Source organism: Tachyglossus aculeatus, chromosome 21 (genome assembly GCF_015852505.1).
Source record: "Tachyglossus aculeatus isolate mTacAcu1 chromosome 21, mTacAcu1.pri, whole genome shotgun sequence".
Taxonomy (NCBI): domain Eukaryota; kingdom Metazoa; phylum Chordata; class Mammalia; order Monotremata; family Tachyglossidae; genus Tachyglossus; species Tachyglossus aculeatus.
Genome location: NC_052086.1, coordinates 12,971,913 through 12,991,299, shown reverse-complemented (window position 1 = coordinate 12,991,299; position 19,387 = coordinate 12,971,913). Strand labels below are relative to the sequence as shown.

The 19,387-nt window shown below is 53.4% G+C and overlaps 2 protein-coding genes across 2 annotated transcripts; one reads left to right on the top strand and one right to left on the bottom strand.

Annotated features, from left to right (window-relative positions):
- Positions 1-1,583: 1,583 nt before the first annotated feature.
- IL27 (interleukin 27) lies at positions 1,584-6,384 on the top strand. The gene is given in 5 exon segments (XM_038762351.1): positions 1,584-1,863; positions 1,981-2,079; positions 2,315-2,395; positions 2,397-2,477; positions 5,633-6,384. Coding segments are annotated over 5 exon segments (558 nt in total). The 5' UTR covers positions 1,584-1,779; the 3' UTR covers positions 5,846-6,384.
- A 267-nt stretch (positions 6,385-6,651) lies between these two features.
- On the bottom strand, positions 6,652-12,868 carry APOBR (apolipoprotein B receptor). The gene is made up of 5 exons (XM_038762712.1): positions 12,770-12,868; positions 10,657-12,352; positions 7,868-9,393; positions 7,346-7,617; positions 6,652-7,258 (listed from the first exon to the last, which is right to left on the bottom strand). Exons 1-5 carry the CDS (start codon positions 12,824-12,826, stop codon positions 7,189-7,191), a joined length of 3,621 nt encoding a protein of 1,206 aa, XP_038618640.1. The 5' UTR covers positions 12,827-12,868; the 3' UTR covers positions 6,652-7,188.
- Between the last annotated feature and the right edge of the window lie 6,519 nt (positions 12,869-19,387).

The following is a 19,387-nucleotide window of genomic DNA, read 5'->3' as shown; positions in this document are numbered from 1 at the left end:
CCCATTCTTAGGATGGTGGTGGGGCAGCCGGAGATGGAGATTGAAGCTGAAAGTGCAAGCAAACGGAAAGTGAAACGGGTCTACCCCCACCCCCCCCGGGTATAAGAGCTCCTCGGGTGGGGGGATGGCTGGTCACAGAGTCATTGAAAGAGAATGGGACTCAGAGCCCAAGGTGAGTGGGGGGTTGTGAGGGGCCGTGGGGCCGGAGGCTGGCTCTCGGAGGAAGAGGGAGCTTGCACGGGGAATCGGCCGTCTTGGATCTCCCAGGGAAATAGGTCCTCCGGAAAGGGGTCTGGGGTGCAGCCGGAGGGATGGGAAGCCAAGAGCGGGATACCTGGATGGTGTTGGGTAGGGACTGTCTCTGTATGTTGCCAATTTGTACTTCCCAAGTGCTTAGTACAGTGCTCTGCACATAGTAAGCGCTCAATAAATACGATTGATGATGATGATGATGATGGGAGGGGAGCAGAAGCTGCAGGGAAGAGCCAGGAGCCTGTAAATGAGGAGGCCTGGGTTCTGAGAAAAGGCCAAGAGCTAGGGGGCCAGACACCTGATAAGGAGAGAGGGGTTGTAGACAGGTTTGGGAAGTGGCGCGGGGGATATTGGTGGTGGTGGTGTGATGATGAGAGAGGACCTGGAGAGATACATTCTTAGGGCCTTAGCTGGGAGAGGGATGATAGGGCGAGACACGTGACTCCTGGGGGAGTGGCACATTGGCAGCAGGTACCCAGTTCCCAGGAGGGACCGTGGCTTTGAAGTCGGGTTGCTTCAAGGGGATTTCGCTTGAAACTTGGGAGGGAGTGCCTGGGCTGGGATGTGGCTACCTGCATCCCGAGAATGGAGTTCGGCGGAGCAGGGCCGAACGCGGGATGTTGAAGGGACGGACGGGCTGGAAATCTGGAAGCCAGAGGAGAACGGCAGGATGCCTAGATTCTGAGCGGGGAGTGGAGCCTGGGGCGAAGGATGCTCTTGTTCACAGAACGGGGCGGAATCTGGGGCCGAGAATTCCCGGCTTCTGGGGGCCTGAATGAAGTCTGGGGTGAAGGATGCTCGTGCCCTTGGAGGGGTGTGGAATCTGGGGCCGGGGAGTCCTAGATTTGGGGAGGAGAGTGGAGCCTGGGGAGTAGGATGACTACGTTCCGGAAAAGTCTGAAGGGACGAGGGGAGCCGGGAGCCAAGCATCTTGATGGGAAAAGCAGACCTGGATGGAGGGGCGAGGTTTTTTTTTCTGGGGGTATGGCGGTGGAGGCGGTGGCGGTTGGAGGAGCCGGGAGGGGGCCGGGGGCGTGAGGGGAGGAGAGTCTTGGGAGGAATCTTAGCGACTCAAGGAAAAAAACCAACTAGTAGAGAGTGACTTCTGTTCTGAGACCCAAGGGGCTGTCCCAGAGTCTGTTTTCTTCCCATGGATGGGGATGTAGGGGTATTTTCTGGGGCAGGGCCAAGTGGTCACTTTTGGTTTGTGTTTCGATTGAGTGGGATTGAGTAACTCCAGTAATTTCCGGATTTCCTCTCCCTGAGGGGAAAACCGCAGACCACCCTGCTCTCCCAGGTCCTCCGTGACTCTCTGCCTCTCTGTCCTCGGCCCCCGAGGTAGGCAGGCTGATTCTTTCTCGCGGCCTCCTCTCCTCCGGACCCTGCCCCTTCCTTTACGCCGGCCCCGATCTGCTCTTTTCCTTCTCCCTCCACCTAGGTCTCTGTCTGGTGCTGCTGTCCCTGCTCCTGGCCCGCAATGGAGTCGGGGGGTTCCCAAAGACCCCAGGGCACCCCCCGCATGGCCTGATGGACCTGAGGAATGAGTTCAAGATTAGCCTGAGGCTTGCCCGCAAGCTGCTGTCTGAAATCCGGAGCCTGGCCCGCCTCTTTGTGAGTCTCGTCTCGTGGCCGGTTCTGGGGAGGGACGCCTCCGGCCGAGCGGTCAGCGGTCGGTGGGGTGGGAGGCCATTCGGGGGCTTCCGCCTCTGACCCCTTCCTTCCCCACAGGCAGACACACACCTGGCTGGGGTTTCCCTGGATTTCCTTCCCCTGGGCGAACAGTTCCCCAACGTCACTGTCGACTTCAAGACCTGGCTGGGACTCTCGGTGAGGGGCGGGGGCCGGGCTGAAAGGAGACCGGGAATTCGTTTTAGGATTCGGACGGAAAGAGGGTGGGTGATTAGCAGAGAGTCCGGGTTGGAGATGGGATGGGGAAGGCCTCGGGTTGGAGTGCCTTTGGAGTCGTAGATGGGGATGGGGGGCAGGATTGAATAAGGATCGGGCCGGAGGTTGGTTCTGGAAATTTCTTGCCAACCCCTCATTCCCACCTGTTCCTCTCCAGGCTTCAAGTCGGCTCCACTCACTTTCCGGAACGCTGAGTCACTTCCAGTCCAAGCTGAGGGATCTGAAAGTGCCCGAGAGGTGGACGGGGGGGGCCCTTCAGGAGGCGGCTCCGGGTGGCCGACCTGGACCTAAGAGACCTGCAGAGGCACCTCCACTTCCAGGTCTGGGCCCCTCCGAACCTCTCGCTCTGACTCCTTCTAGCTCCCCAAATCCCACTCACTTTCTTTCCCTCGTTCTTTTGACCCATTCACCTCTCCCCACTGACCCTAACGTGACCAGATAATAATAATCATAATGGTATTTGTTAAGCGCTTACTATGTGCCAAGCACCGTTCTAAGCCCTGGGAGAGATACAAGGTGATCAGGTTGTCCCACATGGGGCTCACACTCTAAATCTCCATTTTACAGATGAGGTAGCTGAGGCACAGAGGAGTGAAGTGACTTGCCCGAAGTCTCACAGTTGATAATTGACGGAGCCGGGATTAGAACCCACGACCTCCGACTCCCAAACCCATGCTCTTTCCACTGAGCCATGCTGCTTCTCAATAATAATAATGATGGCATTTATTAAGCACTTACTATGTGCAAAGCACTGTTCTAAGCGCTGGATAATGATGGTATTTTTTAAGCGCTTACTATGTGCCAAGCACCGTTCTAAGCCCTGGGAGAGATACAAGGTAATCAGGTTGTCCCAAGTGGGGCTCACACTCTAACTCTCCATTTTACAGATGAGGTAGCTGAGGCACAGAGAAGTGAAGTGACTTGCCCGAAGTCACCCAGCTGACAATTGACGGAGCTGGGATTAGAACCCACGACCTCCGACTCCCAAGCCCATGCTCTTTCCACTGAGCCATGCTGCTTCTCAATAATAATAATGATGGCATTTCTTAAGCACTTATTATGTGCAAAGCACTGTTCTAAGCGCTGGATAATGATGTTATATTTTAAGCGCTTACTATGTGCCAAGCACCGTTCTAAGCCCTAGGAGAGATACAAGGTAATCAGGTTGTCCCACGTGGGGCTGACACTCTAAATCTCCATTTTACAGATGAGGTAGCTGAGGCACAGAGGAGCGAAGTGACTTGCCCGGAGTCACACAGCTGATAATTGACGGAGCCGGGATTAGAACCCACGACCTCCGACTCCCAAGCCCGTGTCCTTTCCACTAAGCCACGCTGCTTCTCTGGGTGGGATGGATCCAAATTTGGAGCCATGTTCCAGTCTTCCAATCAATCAATCGTATTTATTGAGCACTTGCTGTGTGCAGAGCACTGTACTAAGCGCTTGGGAAGTACGAGTTGAGCGCTTGGAAAGTACAAGTTGTGCTTGGGAAGTACAAATAATAATTCACAAATAATATGGCGGGGGAGACCCGACAAGCTCTGCCTCTCGGCCGGGAAGTGGGCAGCAGTAGCAGGGATGGAGGGAGCGTAGCAGCCAGCAGACGGAGGCCCGGAGCGATGGCGGGTCAAGGAAATCCATTCGGTCATTCATTCAATCGTATTTATTGAGCGCTTACTGTGTGCAGAGCACTGGACTAAGCACTTGGGAAGTACAGGTTGAAGGAAATGGTGGCGGAGGCGGGGTAGCCTCTCTTCCCCAGAAGCAGCGTGGCTCAATGGCAAGAGCACGGGCTTTGGAGTCAGAGGTCATGGGTTCGAATCCCAACTCCGCCACATGTCTGCTGTGTGACCTTGGGCAAGTCACTTAAATTCTCAGAGCCTCAGTTCCCCTATCTGTAAAATGGGGATGAAGACTGTGAGCCCCACGTGGGACACCTTGATCACCTTGTATCCCCCCAGTGCTTAGAACAGTGCTTTGCACATAGTAAGTGCTTAACAAATACCATCATCGTCATCACCATCATCTTCCCCGCTGCCGAGATTGCTTCCGTCGTCGTTCCACCTCAGGCCGGGGGCTGCTCCTTGGCCGTCTCCAAGGCAGGACGAGGATGGTGGGGAGGGGAAGGAGGCGGCAACAGGGTTGGCTACGTCACCTTGGCCACAACGGGCCCTCATCAACCGCCTCTCTGTGCTGTCAAGCGGCCCTCGTCCCCCCCACCCCGGCCACCACCCGTGAGTCGCAAAGTTGTGAGTGTTTGTGTGCGTTGTGTGCGCCTGTGGATGGATCAGCGTGGCTCAGTGGAAAGAGCCCGGGCTTTGGAGTCGGAAGTCATTCATTCATTCATTCAGTCGTATTTATTGAGCGCTTACTCTGTGCCAAGCGCTTGGGAAGTACAAGTTGGCAACATAGAGAGATGGTCCCTAGCGGCGTGGCTCAGTGGAAAGAGCACGGGCTTTGGAGTCAGACGTCATGGGTTCGAGTCCCGGCTCCGCCACATGTCTGCTGTGTGACCTTGGGCAAGTCACTTCTCTGAGCCTCAGTTACCTCATTTGTAAAATGGGGATGAAGACTGTGAGCCCCACGTGGGACAACCTGATCACCTTGTATCCCCCCAGCGCTTAGAAGCAAAGCACTTCTAGACTGTGAGCCCACTGTTGGGTAGGGACCGTCTCTATATGTTGCCAACTTGTACTTCCCAAGCACTTAGTACAGTGCTCTGCACACAGTAAGCGCTCAATAAATACAATTGATTGATAGCAAGCGCTTAACAAATGCCATTATTATTATATGTCAACCACGCCTATTTACCCTTCTTTTTCTTTCTGTCTCCCTGTCTCCCTTTCCTGCATCTTTCGGCCCTGCCCACAGCGATCAGTCAACCCTTTGGGGTGATGGGGACCCTCGTCCCCAGGGGCTTCCAGCTGTTTTGGTTCCCGACGGCTTTCTGAGCCGAGCTGGGCTCCAGCCTCTGTCCTCCCGGGCCTCCTCGGACGAGACTTGAGCGGCGTTGAAAAAAAGTTCAGAGTGGGGCTTAGAAGGTCCTCGCTCAGATCTTCCCTTCAAAGCCTTCCTGCCAAATGCCCTGGAGGCATTCGGGATATGCCCCACCTTCAGCCCCACAGCGTTTGCATACAAATCTCGAAATTATTATTTATATTAATGTCCGTCCTCCCCTCTAGACCGGAAGGTCGTTACGTCTACCACCTCTTTTGTACTCTCCCAAGTGCGTAGAGTTGAGCACACAGGAGGGGCTCGATAAATACCGGTGATGGATAGCGGGATTGATTGCTATCCCCAAGCCCCACCCTGTCCCTCCCGCTTCCCCGGACCCTACTTCCTTCCCTGCCCTGCCCTCCAAATGGAAGTTGACCCCTTTGGCCTTGCTCTCTAAATACCCCTCTCCCTTTCCCCCTCGGCGGCGATTCCAAGAACCCTGATTGTTTTAGCCCTGGCCACTTCCCTCTCTCTGCAGATGAGGATGATGGGACCCGAGTCTCCCGTGGAGAAGGACGATGAGGAGAAGGGACTTTTGAGAAGGTTGCGTCCCACCCCGCCCCCGCCCAAGAGCTCCTGGCTCCGGATGATCCAGACCTACCAACTCCTGCATTCCCTGGAGCTGGTCTTGGCCCGGGGCGTCCGGGACCTCCTGCTGCTCTCTTGGGGCCACAAACCCCCAGGGACATGACCCTCTAATGATAGGGGATGGGACCTCCGCGGGCTCCTTCCCCTTTCTCTTGGGGGGAAAAGACCCCCACCTCGGGAGGCCGGTCGTCTTGCCTTTCTCCTCCTTTGTGGGGGACGGCGTAGATTCCCTATAAATGGACAGTTCCCCAAAGAGCTGGAAAGAGACTAATAGGAGGCAGAGGCCTATCTGCTAGTCCCCGTTCCTGCTTCCAATCTCCACCGTGCCTATATCCTCATCCTCGTTTGACTCTCCCAGTTCTATCCCCACCCCGTGGACCTTTCCCATCCTCCTCTCCCACCTTCCCCACACCAGCCTCCCCGTCTCTCTCCGTTCTCTCCTTCCCGCTCCCTAATTCGGCCTCTCCCTCCTCTTCCCCTCCGCCCACACAGCCAAACGCACAGCCAACCCCCACCCTCCCTTTTGGTCTCTGCCACCTCTCACCCTGTATTTAAAAGCCCTCCCTTCCCAGTCAGGTATTTATTTCTCTGCTATTTATTTCATTTTTAGGAAATGATTTATTTATTCAATTTTATACAACAATGGGGTGCAAACCCTCTCCTGAGAACTTAGGGTTCAAACCCCTCACACTCCGTCTCAGGAGAGTTTTAATAAAAAAAACACTCAGGCTCCTCTTTCTTTCCTCCTGTCTGTCTCATCTTCCCGGAGCGGTTTGGGTAAGCCCCCGAGAGTTGGCAAGATGATCGCTAAGTTCGGTAGCAACTTCGAGAGCCCTGGTAATCTGGCAAAGTAGTTGCCCCTCTGGTAGCCTGCCGGTCCCGGCCCACGTTCAGAAGCCAGATCTACGGGCCTTCCAGAGTCCCGGCTCAGCCTCGGGAAGGGGAAGGATATGGGGGAATTGCCTTTTTCCCTCCCCGACCCCCCAGGGGTTGTAGGTCCCCTGTTCCTGCGAAAACCTGGCCTCCCCACCCTGGAGAGAATAAGGTTCTCGGGCCATCTCAGCCCTGGGGAAAAAGGGACGGTCCAAATGACGGCAAAATCCTCTCCTTTCCCAGATTTGCGTCCCTGCTTCTATTTTGCGCTCGTCCTCTAGAAACCACCTGGAGCCGGCGGAGCAGGGTAAAGGGAGGGACAGGAAGACTCAAACTGGGGATTAAAAGGAAACAATTTTCCTCCTCATACCCCACTTCCACCTTGATGACATCTCCCAGTGTTGGGCCAACCCAAACATCCTGGGGTAATGTAGCGGAGAGGCCTGGGTCGTCCCTGGGGTGCCAAAGTCATTTTCAGAAGGCGGTCCAGGATCGGAGGTCACACGAGGATGAGGGAGGTCGTTCCTGGGGGTCGTGGATGGTTGAAGGCGAGAAGGGTCCCGGGGCAGCAGATCACTGGGGCTTTGGCCGGGCAAGACGCATCTGGAGCTCCTGCATCATGCTGGGGTGAGCGAGGCCAAACCTGTGGGGAAGAAGAGGATCACGAGGGAATCACAGATACGTCACACTTTCTCTCCCTTCCCTCTTCCCATCCTATTCCCCCTCCTACCCGTGTCCTGGGGGCCGGGCACGTCGCCTCTCTGGAATCGGTGTCCCCACTGACGGAGGAGAGCTGATTTCTGAGGGCTCCTCAAGCTGCGGGGGTGCTGGCTCTGGGGGAAGGGGCTCCTCGGGTTGGAGATCCAGGGATTCCTTGGTCTCCCCGGTGGCCGAGGACCGATGATGGACGGAGGGGCGGGATCGGCGCTTGGAGCTGCTCCGGTAAAGTAGGACACGGCTGTGGGGGACGGAGAGGTCCAGGAGGGGGCCGGGAATCAGGCCCTGGGACAAAGGAGAGACGGGGTGGGAGAGAGAGAGAGAATATGGAGGTAAATGGGTGAAGGGTAGGTTGGGGGTTCGTTCAATCGTATTTATTGAGCACTTACTGTGTGCAGAGCACTGTACTAAGCACTTGGGAAGTCCAAGTTGGCAACATATAGAGACGGTCCCTACCCAACAGTGGGCTCACAGTCTAGAAGGGGGAGAGTTAGACTCTAAATGGCCTTATGGCCTTCACCTAACAGCTTCTCACCTCACACCAACTGCTCTGTGCTTCGCCCGCGTTGTCGACTCCGGGGAGCCGATTCCCAGCATCCATGGGGGTTCTCGGGGCCTCTGGGTCCTGACCTTCTGGACCGTCTCCATCCCCGCACGCTGCCTCCATCGGGCCAGCCTCTTCGTCCTCTGATTTCAGGCCTCTTCCAGTCTTTCCCTTAGTCACCTGGCCGTCGATCGCCTCCGTGTTTTCGGTGTATCCTTCTTGATCTGCTGCCTCCTCTATGTCACAGGCTCCAATAGACTCCTTCTCCTCCATCTCTCCGTCTCCTCTGGCCGATGCTTCCTCTCTCTCGCAGACTGCTCCGGCCTCCGGCCTCCAGCCTCCGACATCCTCCGTTGCTTGGTCTTCCGAGACCGTGACCTCTTTTATCTCGTCCCTTCTCCACGCTTCTGCCGTTGCGTGTTGACTTCCTTGATTCTGCTCCTTTTCCTCAATGCCCAGGATTCTCTCAGAGTCCACCCCTCGTTCTTGCTCAACCCTCGGCTCCGTTTCCCATTTTTCTGGGGCTTCTCCGGCCTCCGACTCCTCAACCTCCGATCCCCTCCTCGTTTGGACCTCCTCTGTCTCATGGCCTCCATCATCCACGGCCCGGTCTTCCACGGTCCCTACTACCTTCTCCGTTATAGAGTGCCTGGGCTCTGATTTCTCCATGTCACAGCTTTCTCCTGCCTCTTCTTCTTCCCCTGCCTTCTTCAATCCCCTCGCCTCAGCTGTGTCCGTCTCCTGGCCTCTCTCAGTTCCCGTTTCCACCCCGACCGACCTAACCACTGAATCCTCTGTGACTGGCCTTTCTCCAGTCTCTAATTCTGTCAATGGACCTCCCTCCGTCCTGGCGGCCTTTACCTCCCCATCACCTCTATTTTCCTCCCCTACCTTCCTGCCTCTCTTCTCTTCCTGGCCTTGACCTTCTTCAACTCCTCTTATCTCCTGGATTTCCCCAGCTTCCAGCTCCGTGTTCTGGCCTCTTCTGGACTCCTTTTCGGTGTCTTGGCCTCTCCCAGCCTCCAGCTCCTTCATATCTAGGAGTTCCTTAGCCTCCACTGCCCTTGAATCCTCCGCACTGTTGGCCTTTTCCTTCCGGCTTCCTTCTGCCTCTTCCCCGGCTTCAATCTCTGTTCCCAAACCTTCTCCAGCCTCTTGCATCCCCTGGCCTCTCCAGCCTGTTCCCTCAGGCTTCTGGTCTACCTCAGCCTCCATCTCCTTCCTCTCCCAGATTCCTTGATCCTCAGATTCTTCCAGGTTCTGGCTTCTCTCCGTCTCTTTCCTTTGGCCTTCCTCTGCCTCCATTACTGCCTCCTCCTGAGTTTTTCTGGCCTTTTCCTCCTCTATCTCTGCTCCCAAGAAACTGACCCGCTCTGTCTCCCAAATGCTTTCAGCTTCCAATATCTTGTTCTCTGGTTTCTTTGACCCCTGGGTGTCCTCAGGTTCTACTTTACAATCTCTCCCAGCCTCTTGTTTCTGAGCTCCATCCTCTTCTACTCTCTCCTCTGCCTTCTCCTCCTTCTCCTCTGCCTCCTCCTCCTTCTCCTCCACCTTCTCTGCCCCCACCTCCACCTTCTCCTCCTCCCCTTCTACCTCCTCCTCCACCTCCACCTTCTCCTCCTCTTCTTCTATCTCCTCCTCCTCCTCCTCTGCCTCTACCTTTTCTTTCTTCTCCACCTTCTCTGCCCCCATCTCCACCTCCTCCTCCACCTTCTCCTCCTCCTCCACCTCCACCTTCTCCTCCTCTTCTTCTATCTCTTCCTCCACCTTCACCTCCTCCACCTCTGCCTCTACCTCTTCTTTCTCCTCCACCTTCTCTGCCCCCATCTCCACCTCCTCCTCCTCCACCTTCTCCTCCTCCTCCACCTCCACCTTCTCCTCCTCTTCTTCTATCTCCTCCTCCACCACCTCCTCCTCCTCCTCCTCTGCCTCTACCTTTTCTTTCTCCTCCACCTTCTCTGCCCCCATCTCCACCTTCTCCTCCTCCACCTTCACCTCCACCTTCTCCTCCTCCTCCACCTCCACCTTCTCCTCCTCTTCTTCTATCTCTTCCTCCACCTTCACCTCCTCCACCTCTGCCTCTACCTCTTCTTTCTCCTCCACCTTCTCTGCCCCCATCTCCACCTCCTCCTCCTCCACCTCCACCTTCTCCTCCACCTCCACCTTCTCCTCCACCTCCACCTTTTCCTCCTCTTCTTCTATCTCCTCCTCCACCTTCACCTCCTCCTCCTCTGCCGCTACCTTTTCTTTCTCCTCCACCTTCTCTGCCCCCATCTCCACCTCCTCCTCCTCCACCTTCACCTCCACCTTCTCCTCCTCCTCCACTTCCACCTTCTCCTCCTCTTCTTCTATCTCCTCCTCCACCTCCTCCTCCTCCTCTGCCTCTACCTTTTCTTTCTCCTCCACCTTCTCTGCCCCCATCTCCACCTCCTCCTCCTCCACCTTCACCTCCACCTTCTCCTCCTCCTCCACCTTCTCCTCCTCTCCTTCTACCTCTTCCTCCACCTCCACCTTCTCCTCCTGTTCTTCTATCTCCTCCTCCACCACCACCTCCTCCTCCTCCTCCTCCTCCTCTGCCTCTATCTTTTCTTTCTCCTCCACCTTCTCTGCCCCCATCTCCACCTCCTCCTCCTCCTCCTCCACCTCGGCTTCTGCCTTTACCTCCTGTGCTTCTTCCTTCTCCAACTCCACTTCCTCTGCCTCCTCTTTTATCTCCACCTTCAACTTCTCCTCCTCCACCTCTTTCTCCTTTTCCTCCTCTGTCTCTATCTTTTCCTCCTTCATCTCCTCCTCCTTCACTTCCTCTACCACCTCCATCTTTTTCTCCTCCTCCACCTCTGCCTCTTCTTCACATCTTTCACTATCCTCCCTTTTTATCTTCAGTTCTCTCCCAGGCTCCCATTCCTTCATTTTCCAGGCTTCCTCAATTTCCCTTACTCCCTCTCCAACTTTTCCTGCCTCAGGCTTCGTGATGTGGGGGCCTCCCCATGCCTCCATCGCACAGATTTCCCCAACTTCTCCCTCTGATCCCTTGATCTGTAGTTCCTGAGCTTCTCTGACTATTTCCTCTTCAACCTCTTGAGCTTCCCTGGTCTCTTTTTCCTCCTCTTGCTCTCCTCCAGTTTTCTCTTCTAGGCTCCAGCTTTTCTTAAACTGCATAGTGGGTTGGCTTACCTTGACCTCTTCTGCCTTGATTTCCCAGCCTCCTGAGCTTCCTTCTTTATCCCAAACAGGCTCCACTTCTCTCTTCTCCTGCATCCTCTGTTTTTGGGTCTTCCAGTCTTTTCCAATTTCTTTTTGCCCTCTTTCTTCCCAAATCGCTACTTCCCCGGTCTCCCAGGCTCTTACAATCTCTATCTCCTGGCCACTTGCAGTCTCTGCTGCCTCTATCTCTTCCTTTTCCAAAGTGATCCCAGAGTCAGGCTGCCTATCCTGGACCCTCCGGTCCTCTACCCCTGACTCTTCACTTCTCTCTGCCTCTGTTTCCTTTCTCCCTTGACCTCTTAGGACATCTTCTACTTTCTTCATGGTCTCTTCTGTCTCCCAAGATCTCTCAGCCTCCTGTTCCCCGGGCCCTTGGGCTTTCGTAACTTCTGTTTTCCACACTTCTCCCTCCAGGGTGTCACAGGCCTCTTCCTCCTCCTCTTCCATCACCTCCTCTACTTCACAGCTGTTCCTGACCTCGATTTCTACCTCCTTGCCAGTCTCAGCCTCCACTACCCCCATCTCCTGGTTTCCCTCAATGTCCACTGCCTCCCTCTCCCAGCTTTTTCTGGCCTCTGCCTTCTTGTTTCCCTCGACCTCTTCCTCCTTCCTTTCCCAAATTCCTCCTTCAGACCCCACATCCCAGACCACCCGAGATGTTATTTCACCCTCCACTTCTCCTTCTAACTTCAACTCTCGTTCCTCTACCTCTTGACTTTCCTTGACCGCTGCTGCCTCAGCTCCAAGTTCTAGTTCAAACCAGGTTCTCGTTCTGGTGGCCTCTCCAGACACCATTTCTACATTCTGGTCTTCCCTGGCCTCTTGGCTTCTCTCCACCTCTGCTCCCCCTGCATCCTTGACTTTCCTTGCCTCTTTCACTCTTCCTTCTCTGATTTCTCCTTCTGCTTCCTGCTCCCTTTCCTTAGGCTCCCCTTCTCCCTCCCAGGCACACCCTAATATGGTTTCTTTCACATCCTCACATCTCACTACCTCTTCCTCCCAGTTTTTCCTGGCCTGCTCTATGCCTGTTAGCTCTTCTGGTTCACTCTCTCTTTCATCCTCAAACTCTAGGGCTCTTCGGTCCTGCGCTTCCCCTGGGGCTGAATCCTCCGCCTCTTCCTCCTTCTCCTCAGCTGCCTGGCCCCCTCCAGATGTTATTTCCCTCAGCTCCCCAGGCTCATCCATATTCCTCTCCAGAGGCTGCTCCTCACCGTCTTTCGCAGAGGGGACTCCATCTCCAATGAGGTAGGACGCAAAGGTGCTGAGGGAGGCCTGGGACGAGGGAAGGAGTAGGGTGGGAGGTTAGAGCATCGCGGAGATTTCCTCCAACTTCACTATCCTAGCCCACAACCTTTCCGCGGATAAATCCCCCAACTCCTCTGGTCAGGGGAGAGGCTATGGATCCATCAGGCAGGGTGTGGGGGGAGAAGGGCTAAAGGGAGAGGGAGGTGATGCAGAGCTGGGAGGAGAAGAGAAAGAATCCTTAGGAGAAGGAATAGGAGTCCAGGGGCTGCAGAACTAAGGGGGAAAGACCCTGGAGACAAGAGGAGAGAGCGTCGAGGGGTTCTGGAAGGAAGGGGAGGAGCCGGAGGAGAGAAGAGGCAATAGGGGCCATCAAACCAAGAGAAAGGCTCTGGGATTTTGAAGGCCAAAGGTCTGCTTTCCCCAGGGGAGGGATGTCCCTCTCACCACAGCCCCCCTCAGTGCTCGGTGCAGTGCGGGAAAATGCAGCTGCAGCAGCTCCATCCGTCCGTCTGTCCGTCGGCCGGCTCAGTCGTCTGCGATGACCTCCTCCACTCCCATCCTGTCTTCACACTGGGTTTACACTTCCTCTTCCCCCTCCTTCCCCCCGACTCAGGCCTCACTGTGGACCACGGGAGTCCTGCTCTCCTGCTTCCCAGACTTTATAGGGGAGTGGTGGGAGAAGATTGAGGGCGGAGGGCGAATTTAACATCCAAGAGGGGGATAGGGATGGGGGAGCCAAGAAAGGGGAGGAGAGCTCGAGCTGCTCTGGAGAAGAAGAGTGTTGGTGGGGGGAGGGAGGTGATGAGGAAACTGCTACTCTGGTGACTCAGGTCCTTGAATGGCATCAGCCATTTCACCGGTTCCTCGGCGGCCCTGGGCCACAAGACTATTTGATAGAGGAAGTGGGGGTTTGTGGTTTCGGCTTCCATCCGGGGAGACGAGGCCTCTCAGGTTTGCCTCGGGGAGGAGTTTGTTTGTTTGTTTGTTATGTGTTGAGTGTTTACTAGGTGCCAGGTAATGTACTAAACACTGGGGTAGATACAAGCTCATCAGGTTGGACACCGTCCCTGTCCCAAATGGGGCTCACCGTCTTAATCCCCACTTTACAGATGAGGGAACTGAGGCTCAGAGCAGTGAAGCGACTTGCCAGAAGACAAGTGGAGGAGAAGCAGCGTGGCTCAGCGGAAAAGAGCCCGGGCTTTGGAGTCGGAGGTCATGGGTTCAAATCCCGGCTCCGCCAACTGTCAGCTGTGTGACTTTGGGCAAGTCACTTCTCTGGGTCTCAGTTCCCTCATCTGCAAAATGGGGATTCAATCGTATTGATTGAGCGCTTACTGTGTGCAGAGCACTGGACTAAGCACTTGGGAAGTCCAAGTTGGCAACATATAAAGACGGGCCCTACCCAACAGCGGGCTCACAGTCTAGAAGGGGGAGACAGACAACAAAACAAAACATATTAACAAAATAAAATAGAGTAAATATGTACAAATAAAATAGAGTAATAAATACATACAAACATATACATATATACAGGTGCTGTGGGGAGGGGAAGGAGGTAAGGCGGGGGGGATAATAATAATAATAATAATGGCATTTATTAAGTGCTTACTATGTGCAAAGCACTGTTCTAAGCGCTGAGGGGTGGAGGGGGAGAGGAAGGAGGGGGCTCAGTTTGGGAAGGCCTCCTGGGGATTAAGACTGTGAGCACCACGTGGGACAACCTGATCACCTTGTAACCTCCCCAGCGTGTAGAACAGTGCTTTTTGCACATTCCGGGCCTGGAATGGCCTCCCTCTGCCAATCCGCCAAGCTCGCTCTCTTCCTCCCTTCAAGGCCCTGCTGAGAGCTCACCTCCTCCAGGAGGCCTTCCCAGACTGAGCCCCTTCCTTCCTCTCCCCCTCGTCCCCCTCTCCATCCCCCCATCTTACCTCCTTCCCTTCCCCACAGCACCTGTATATATGTATATATGTTTGTACATATTTATTACTCTATTTATTTATTTTATTTGTACATATCTATTCTATTTATTTTATTTTGTTAGTATGTTTGGTTTTGTTCTCTGTCTCCCCCTTTTAGACTGTGAGCCCACTGTTGGGTAGGGACTGTCTCTATATGTTGTCAATTTGTACTTCCCAAGCGCTTAGTACAGTGCTCTGCACATAGTAAGCGCTCAATAAATACGATTGATTGATTGATTGATTGATAGTAAGCGCTTAATAAATGCCATTAAGAGAAAGTGGAGGGAGCTGGGATGAGAACCCAGGTCCCTCTGTGTTCTAGCCACAAGGCCACACTGCGTCTAATGGATAGAGAGGGCAGTGTCAGGGCCCTCCAACTAGTGGGAGCGGGGAAAAGATAGACTGACAGATGGAGACAGATGGAGAGATGACAGACAGATGCACAGAGATGATGGACAGATGCACAGGAGTTGGAATGGTATTCATTCATTCATTCAATGGTATTTATTGAGCGCTTACTGTGTGCAGAGCACTGTACTAAGCACTTCGGAAGTCCAAGTTGGCAACATATAGAGACGGTCCCTACCCAACAGCGGGCTCACAGGCTTGAAGAATAGAATGGTAGAAGGGGAAACATCCCCTCTGTTCACACTGGCCTCTCAGCTGGGGTACAAGGGGAAGAGCACCTGTATATATGCATATATGTTTGTACATATTTATTACTCTATTTATTTATTTATTTTACTTGTACATATCTATTCTATTTATTTTATTTTGTCAATATGTTTGGTTTTGTTCTCTGTCTCCCCCCTTCTAGACTGTAAGCCCACTGTTGGGTAGGGACTGTCTCTAGATGTTGCCAGCTTGTACTTCCCAAGCGCTTAGTCCAGTGCTCTGCACACAGTAAGCGCTCAATAAATACGATTGATTGATTGAAGAGGGGTGAGACAGGTGGGGCCTTTAGGTTCTTATCCAGGGGACCAATGGAAAACTTGGAGGAAGAGGAAGCATGGACTGTACGCTGTGATCTGGCCTGTTTTTCAATCATGTTCGGTCTGGAGAGACTGAAATGCTCAAAACCAGGGGAAGGTGAGAGCTTGCTTCACCAGGAATCTTGTGAAAGTGGGTTCGTGTGCATCAGAAATGCATTAGAGTCCGAAATAATCTGAGGTTAATGGCTTTTTTTCTCCCAAGTGGACCCTTTTGGTCAAGGCAAGAGCTCCGGAGACACCGTACGGCAGTGTGGCTTAATGGGAAAAGCGTGGGTTTAGGAAGTCCGAGGACGAGGGTTCTAATCCCATCTCCATCACTTGTCTGCAGTGAGGGGCGTTGGGTGGGTGCGGATTGGGAGGGGCCGAGCTCTCCCGAGGGAAAGAAAGCCCAGGTTCGAACGGAATCCCGTCCCGGTCGGACAACCTAAGCTCTCCGGGCCTCGGGATTCCCCAGTCGTTCCGATGGGAGACACGGGCGCCCGTCTCCGGCCCCGAGGGCGGGAGCGGCAGAGACGGGCTTTGAGGGAGTGGGCCCGATTGACACCCCAGCCCAGTTTGGCGAGGCCTAGTTTAGACGGATTGATTGGTCGAAGCCGGTGAGACCCGCGCGGCCGAGGGGAAGAACCACTTGAAATGAACATGAGGCGCCGGCTCCACTCTCAATCAATCAATCAATCAATCAATCGTATTTATTGAGCGCTTACTGTGTGCAGAGCACTGTACTAAGCACTTGGGAAGTCCAAGTGGGATATAGAGACAGTCCCTACCCAACAGTGGGCTCACAGTCTAAAAGGGGGAGACAGAGAACAAAACCAAACATACTAACAAAATAAAATAAATAGAATAGATGTGTACAAGTAAAATAAATAAATAAATAGAGTAATAAATATGTACAAACGTATATACATATATACAGGTGCTGTGGGGAAGGGAAGGAGGTAAGATGAGGGGGATGGAGAGGAGGACGAAGGGGAGAGGAAGGACCCTCTTCCTGGGGTCTCTGGTGGGGTTGGAGGAACGGGGAGGGGATGGTCGATGCTTACTTGGGTGAAGCGACCCCCGGCCCACATCCTCCCCCTGGCCCGGAATGGCCTCCCTCCGCACATCCGCCCAGCTCGCTCTCTTCCTCCCTTCAAAGCCCTACTGAGAGCTCACCTCCTCCAGGAGGCCTTCCCATACTCAGCCTCATCCTTCCTCTCCCCCTCCTCCCCTTCCCCATCCCCCCACCTTGCCTCCTCCCCCCCCACACCACCTGTATATATATGTATGTATTTATTATTCCATTTACTTATTTTATTTGCACATATTTATTCCATTAATTTTATTTGGTTAATATGTTTTATCTTGTTGCCTGTCTCCCCCTTCTAGACTGTGAGCCCGCTGTCGGGTAGGGACCGTCTCTAGATGTTGCCAACTTGGACTTCCCAAATGTTTAGTACAGTGCTCTGCACACAGTAAGCACTCAAATACGATTGAATGAATGTTGCCAACTTGGACTTCCCAAGCACTTAGTCTAGTGCTCTGCATGCAGTAAGCGCTCAATAAATACGATTGAATGAATTCATTCATTCCCTTCCCATCAACAGCACCTGTATATATGTATATATGTTTGTACATACTTATTACTCTATTTATTTTACTTGTACATATCTATTCTATTTATTTTATTTTGTTAGTATGTTTGGTTTTGTTCTCTGTCTCCCCCTTTTATCATCATCATCATCATCAATCGTATTTATTGAACGCTTACTATGTGTAGAGCACTGTACTAAGCGCTTGGGAAATGCAAATTGGCAACATATAGAGACAGTCCCTACCCAACAGTGGGCTCACAGTCTAAAAGGGGGAGACAGAGGACAAAACCAAACATACTAACAAAATAAAATAAATAGAATAGATATGTACAAGTAAAATAAATAAATAAATAGCGTAATAAATATGTACAAACATATATCCATATATACAGGTGCTGTGGGGAAGGGAAGGAGGTAAGACGGGGGGATGGAGAGGGGGACGAGGGGGAGAGGAAAGAAGGGGCTCAGTCTGGGAAGGCCTCCTAGAGGAGGTGAGCTCTCAGCAGGGCCTTGAAGGGAGGAAGAGAGCTTAGCTTGGCGGATGGGCGGAGGGAGGGCATTCCGGGCCCGGGGGAGGACGTGGGCCTGGGGTCGATGGCGGGACGGGCGAGAACGAGGCCTAACGGTGAGGAGATTAGCGACGGAGGAGCGGAGGGTGCGGGCTGGGCTGGAGAAGGAGAGAAGGGAGGTGAGGGAGGAGGGGGCGAGGGGATGGGTGGACAGCCTTGAAGCCCAAGGTGAGGAGTTTCTGCCTGATGCGCAGCTTGATCGGTAGCCATTGGAGGTTTTTGAGGAGGGGAGTAATATGTCCAGAGCGTTTCTGGACAAAGATAATCCGGGCAGCAGCATGAAGTATGGATTGAAGTGGAGAGAGACACGAGGATGGGCGATCAGAGAGAAGGCTGGTGCAGTAGTCCAGACGGGATAGGATGAGAGCTTGAATGAGCAGGGTAGCAGTTTGGATGGAGAGGAAAGGGCGGATCTTGGCAATGTTGTGGAGCTGAGACCGGCAGGTTTTGGTGACGGCTTGGATGTGAGGGGTGAACGAGAGAGCGGAGTCGAGGATGACACCAAGGTTGCGGGCTTTTAGACTGTGAGCCCACTGTTGGGTAGGGGCCGTCTCTATATGTTGCCAACTTGTACTTCCCAAGTGCTTGGTACAGTGCTCTGCACACAGTAAGCGCTCAATAAATACGATTGATTGATTGATTCCATTAATTTTATTTTGTTAATATGTTTTATCTTGTTGTCTGTCTCCCCCTTCTAGACTGTGAGCCCGTTGGTGGGTAGGGACCGTCTCTAGATGTTGCCAACTTGGACTTCCCAAGCGCTTAGTACAGTGCTCTGCACGCGGTGAGCGCTCAATAAATATGATTGAATGAATGAATGAATTCATCAATTCATTCATGAATTCATCATTCATGAATTCATCGTCTCCTTCCCCTCCCCACAGCACCTGTATATATGTATATATGTTTATACGTATTTATTACTCTATTTATTTATTTTATTTGTACATATTTATTCCATTAATTTTATTTGGGTAATATGTTTTATCTTGTTGTCTGCCTCCCCCTTCTAGACTGTGAGCCCGCTGTTGGGTAGGGACCGTCTCTCTATGTTGCCAACTTGTACTTCCCAAGCGCTTAGTACAGTGCTCTGCACATAGTAAGCGCTCAATAAATACGATTGAATGAATGAATGACAGGGAGAGAGCGCGCGCGCGCGGCGAGGTCACATGACCCGTGGGAGGGGGCGCGCGCGGCGAGGTCACGTGGCCGTCGGGAGGGGGGAGAGAGAAAGACGAAGTCACGTGGCCGGCGAGCAGGGAGGGGGAGAGCGAGACGACGTCACGTGGCCGACGGGAGGGGCGGGAGGACAGAGAGCGGCGAAGTCACGTGGCCGGTGAGGGGAGGGGGAGAGAGCGCGGCGAAGTCACGTGGCCGGCGAGGTAATTCATTCACTCATTCAATCGTATTTATTCACTCAATCAATCAATCAATCAATCGTATTTATTGAGCGCTTACTATGTGCAGAGCACTGTACTAAGCGCTTGGGAAGTACAAATTGGCATCACATAGAGACAGTCCCTACCCGATAGTGGGCTCACAGTCTAAAAGGGGGAGACAGAGAACAGAACCAAACATACCAACAAAATAAAATAAGTAGGATAGAAATGTACAAGTAAAATAAATAAATAAATAAATAAACAGAGTAATAAATATGTACAACCATATATACATATATACAGGTGCTGTGGGGAGGGGAAGGCGGTAAGGCGGGGGGATGGAGAGGGGGACGAGGGGGAGAGGAAAGAAGGGGCTCAGTCTGGGAAGGCCTTCTGGAGGAGGTGAGCTCTCAGCAGGGCCTTGAAGGGAGGAAGAGAGCTAGCTTGGCGGATGGGCAGAGGGAGGGCATTCCAGGCCCGGGGGATGACGTGGGCCGGGGGTCGATGGCGGGACAGGCGAGAGCGAGGTACAGTGAGGAGATTAGTGGTGGAGGAGCGGAGGGTGCGGGCTGGACAGTAGAAGGAGAGAA

Excerpts from the sequence above, each read along its gene's own strand:
- APOBR (XM_038762712.1), bottom strand. The coding sequence starts at position 12,826 with ATGGAGCTGCTGCAGCTGCATTTTCCCGCACTGCACCGAGCACTGAGG. Across the intron at positions 12,353-12,769 it reads GAGCACTGAGGGGGGCTGTG|GCCTCCCTCAGCACCTTTGC; the intron begins GTGAGAGGGACA and ends CCCTCGTCCCAG. Across the intron at positions 7,618-7,867 it reads CACAGAGCAGTTGGTGTGAG|GGCCTGATTCCCGGCCCCCT; the intron begins GTGAGAAGCTGT and ends CCTTTGTCCCAG.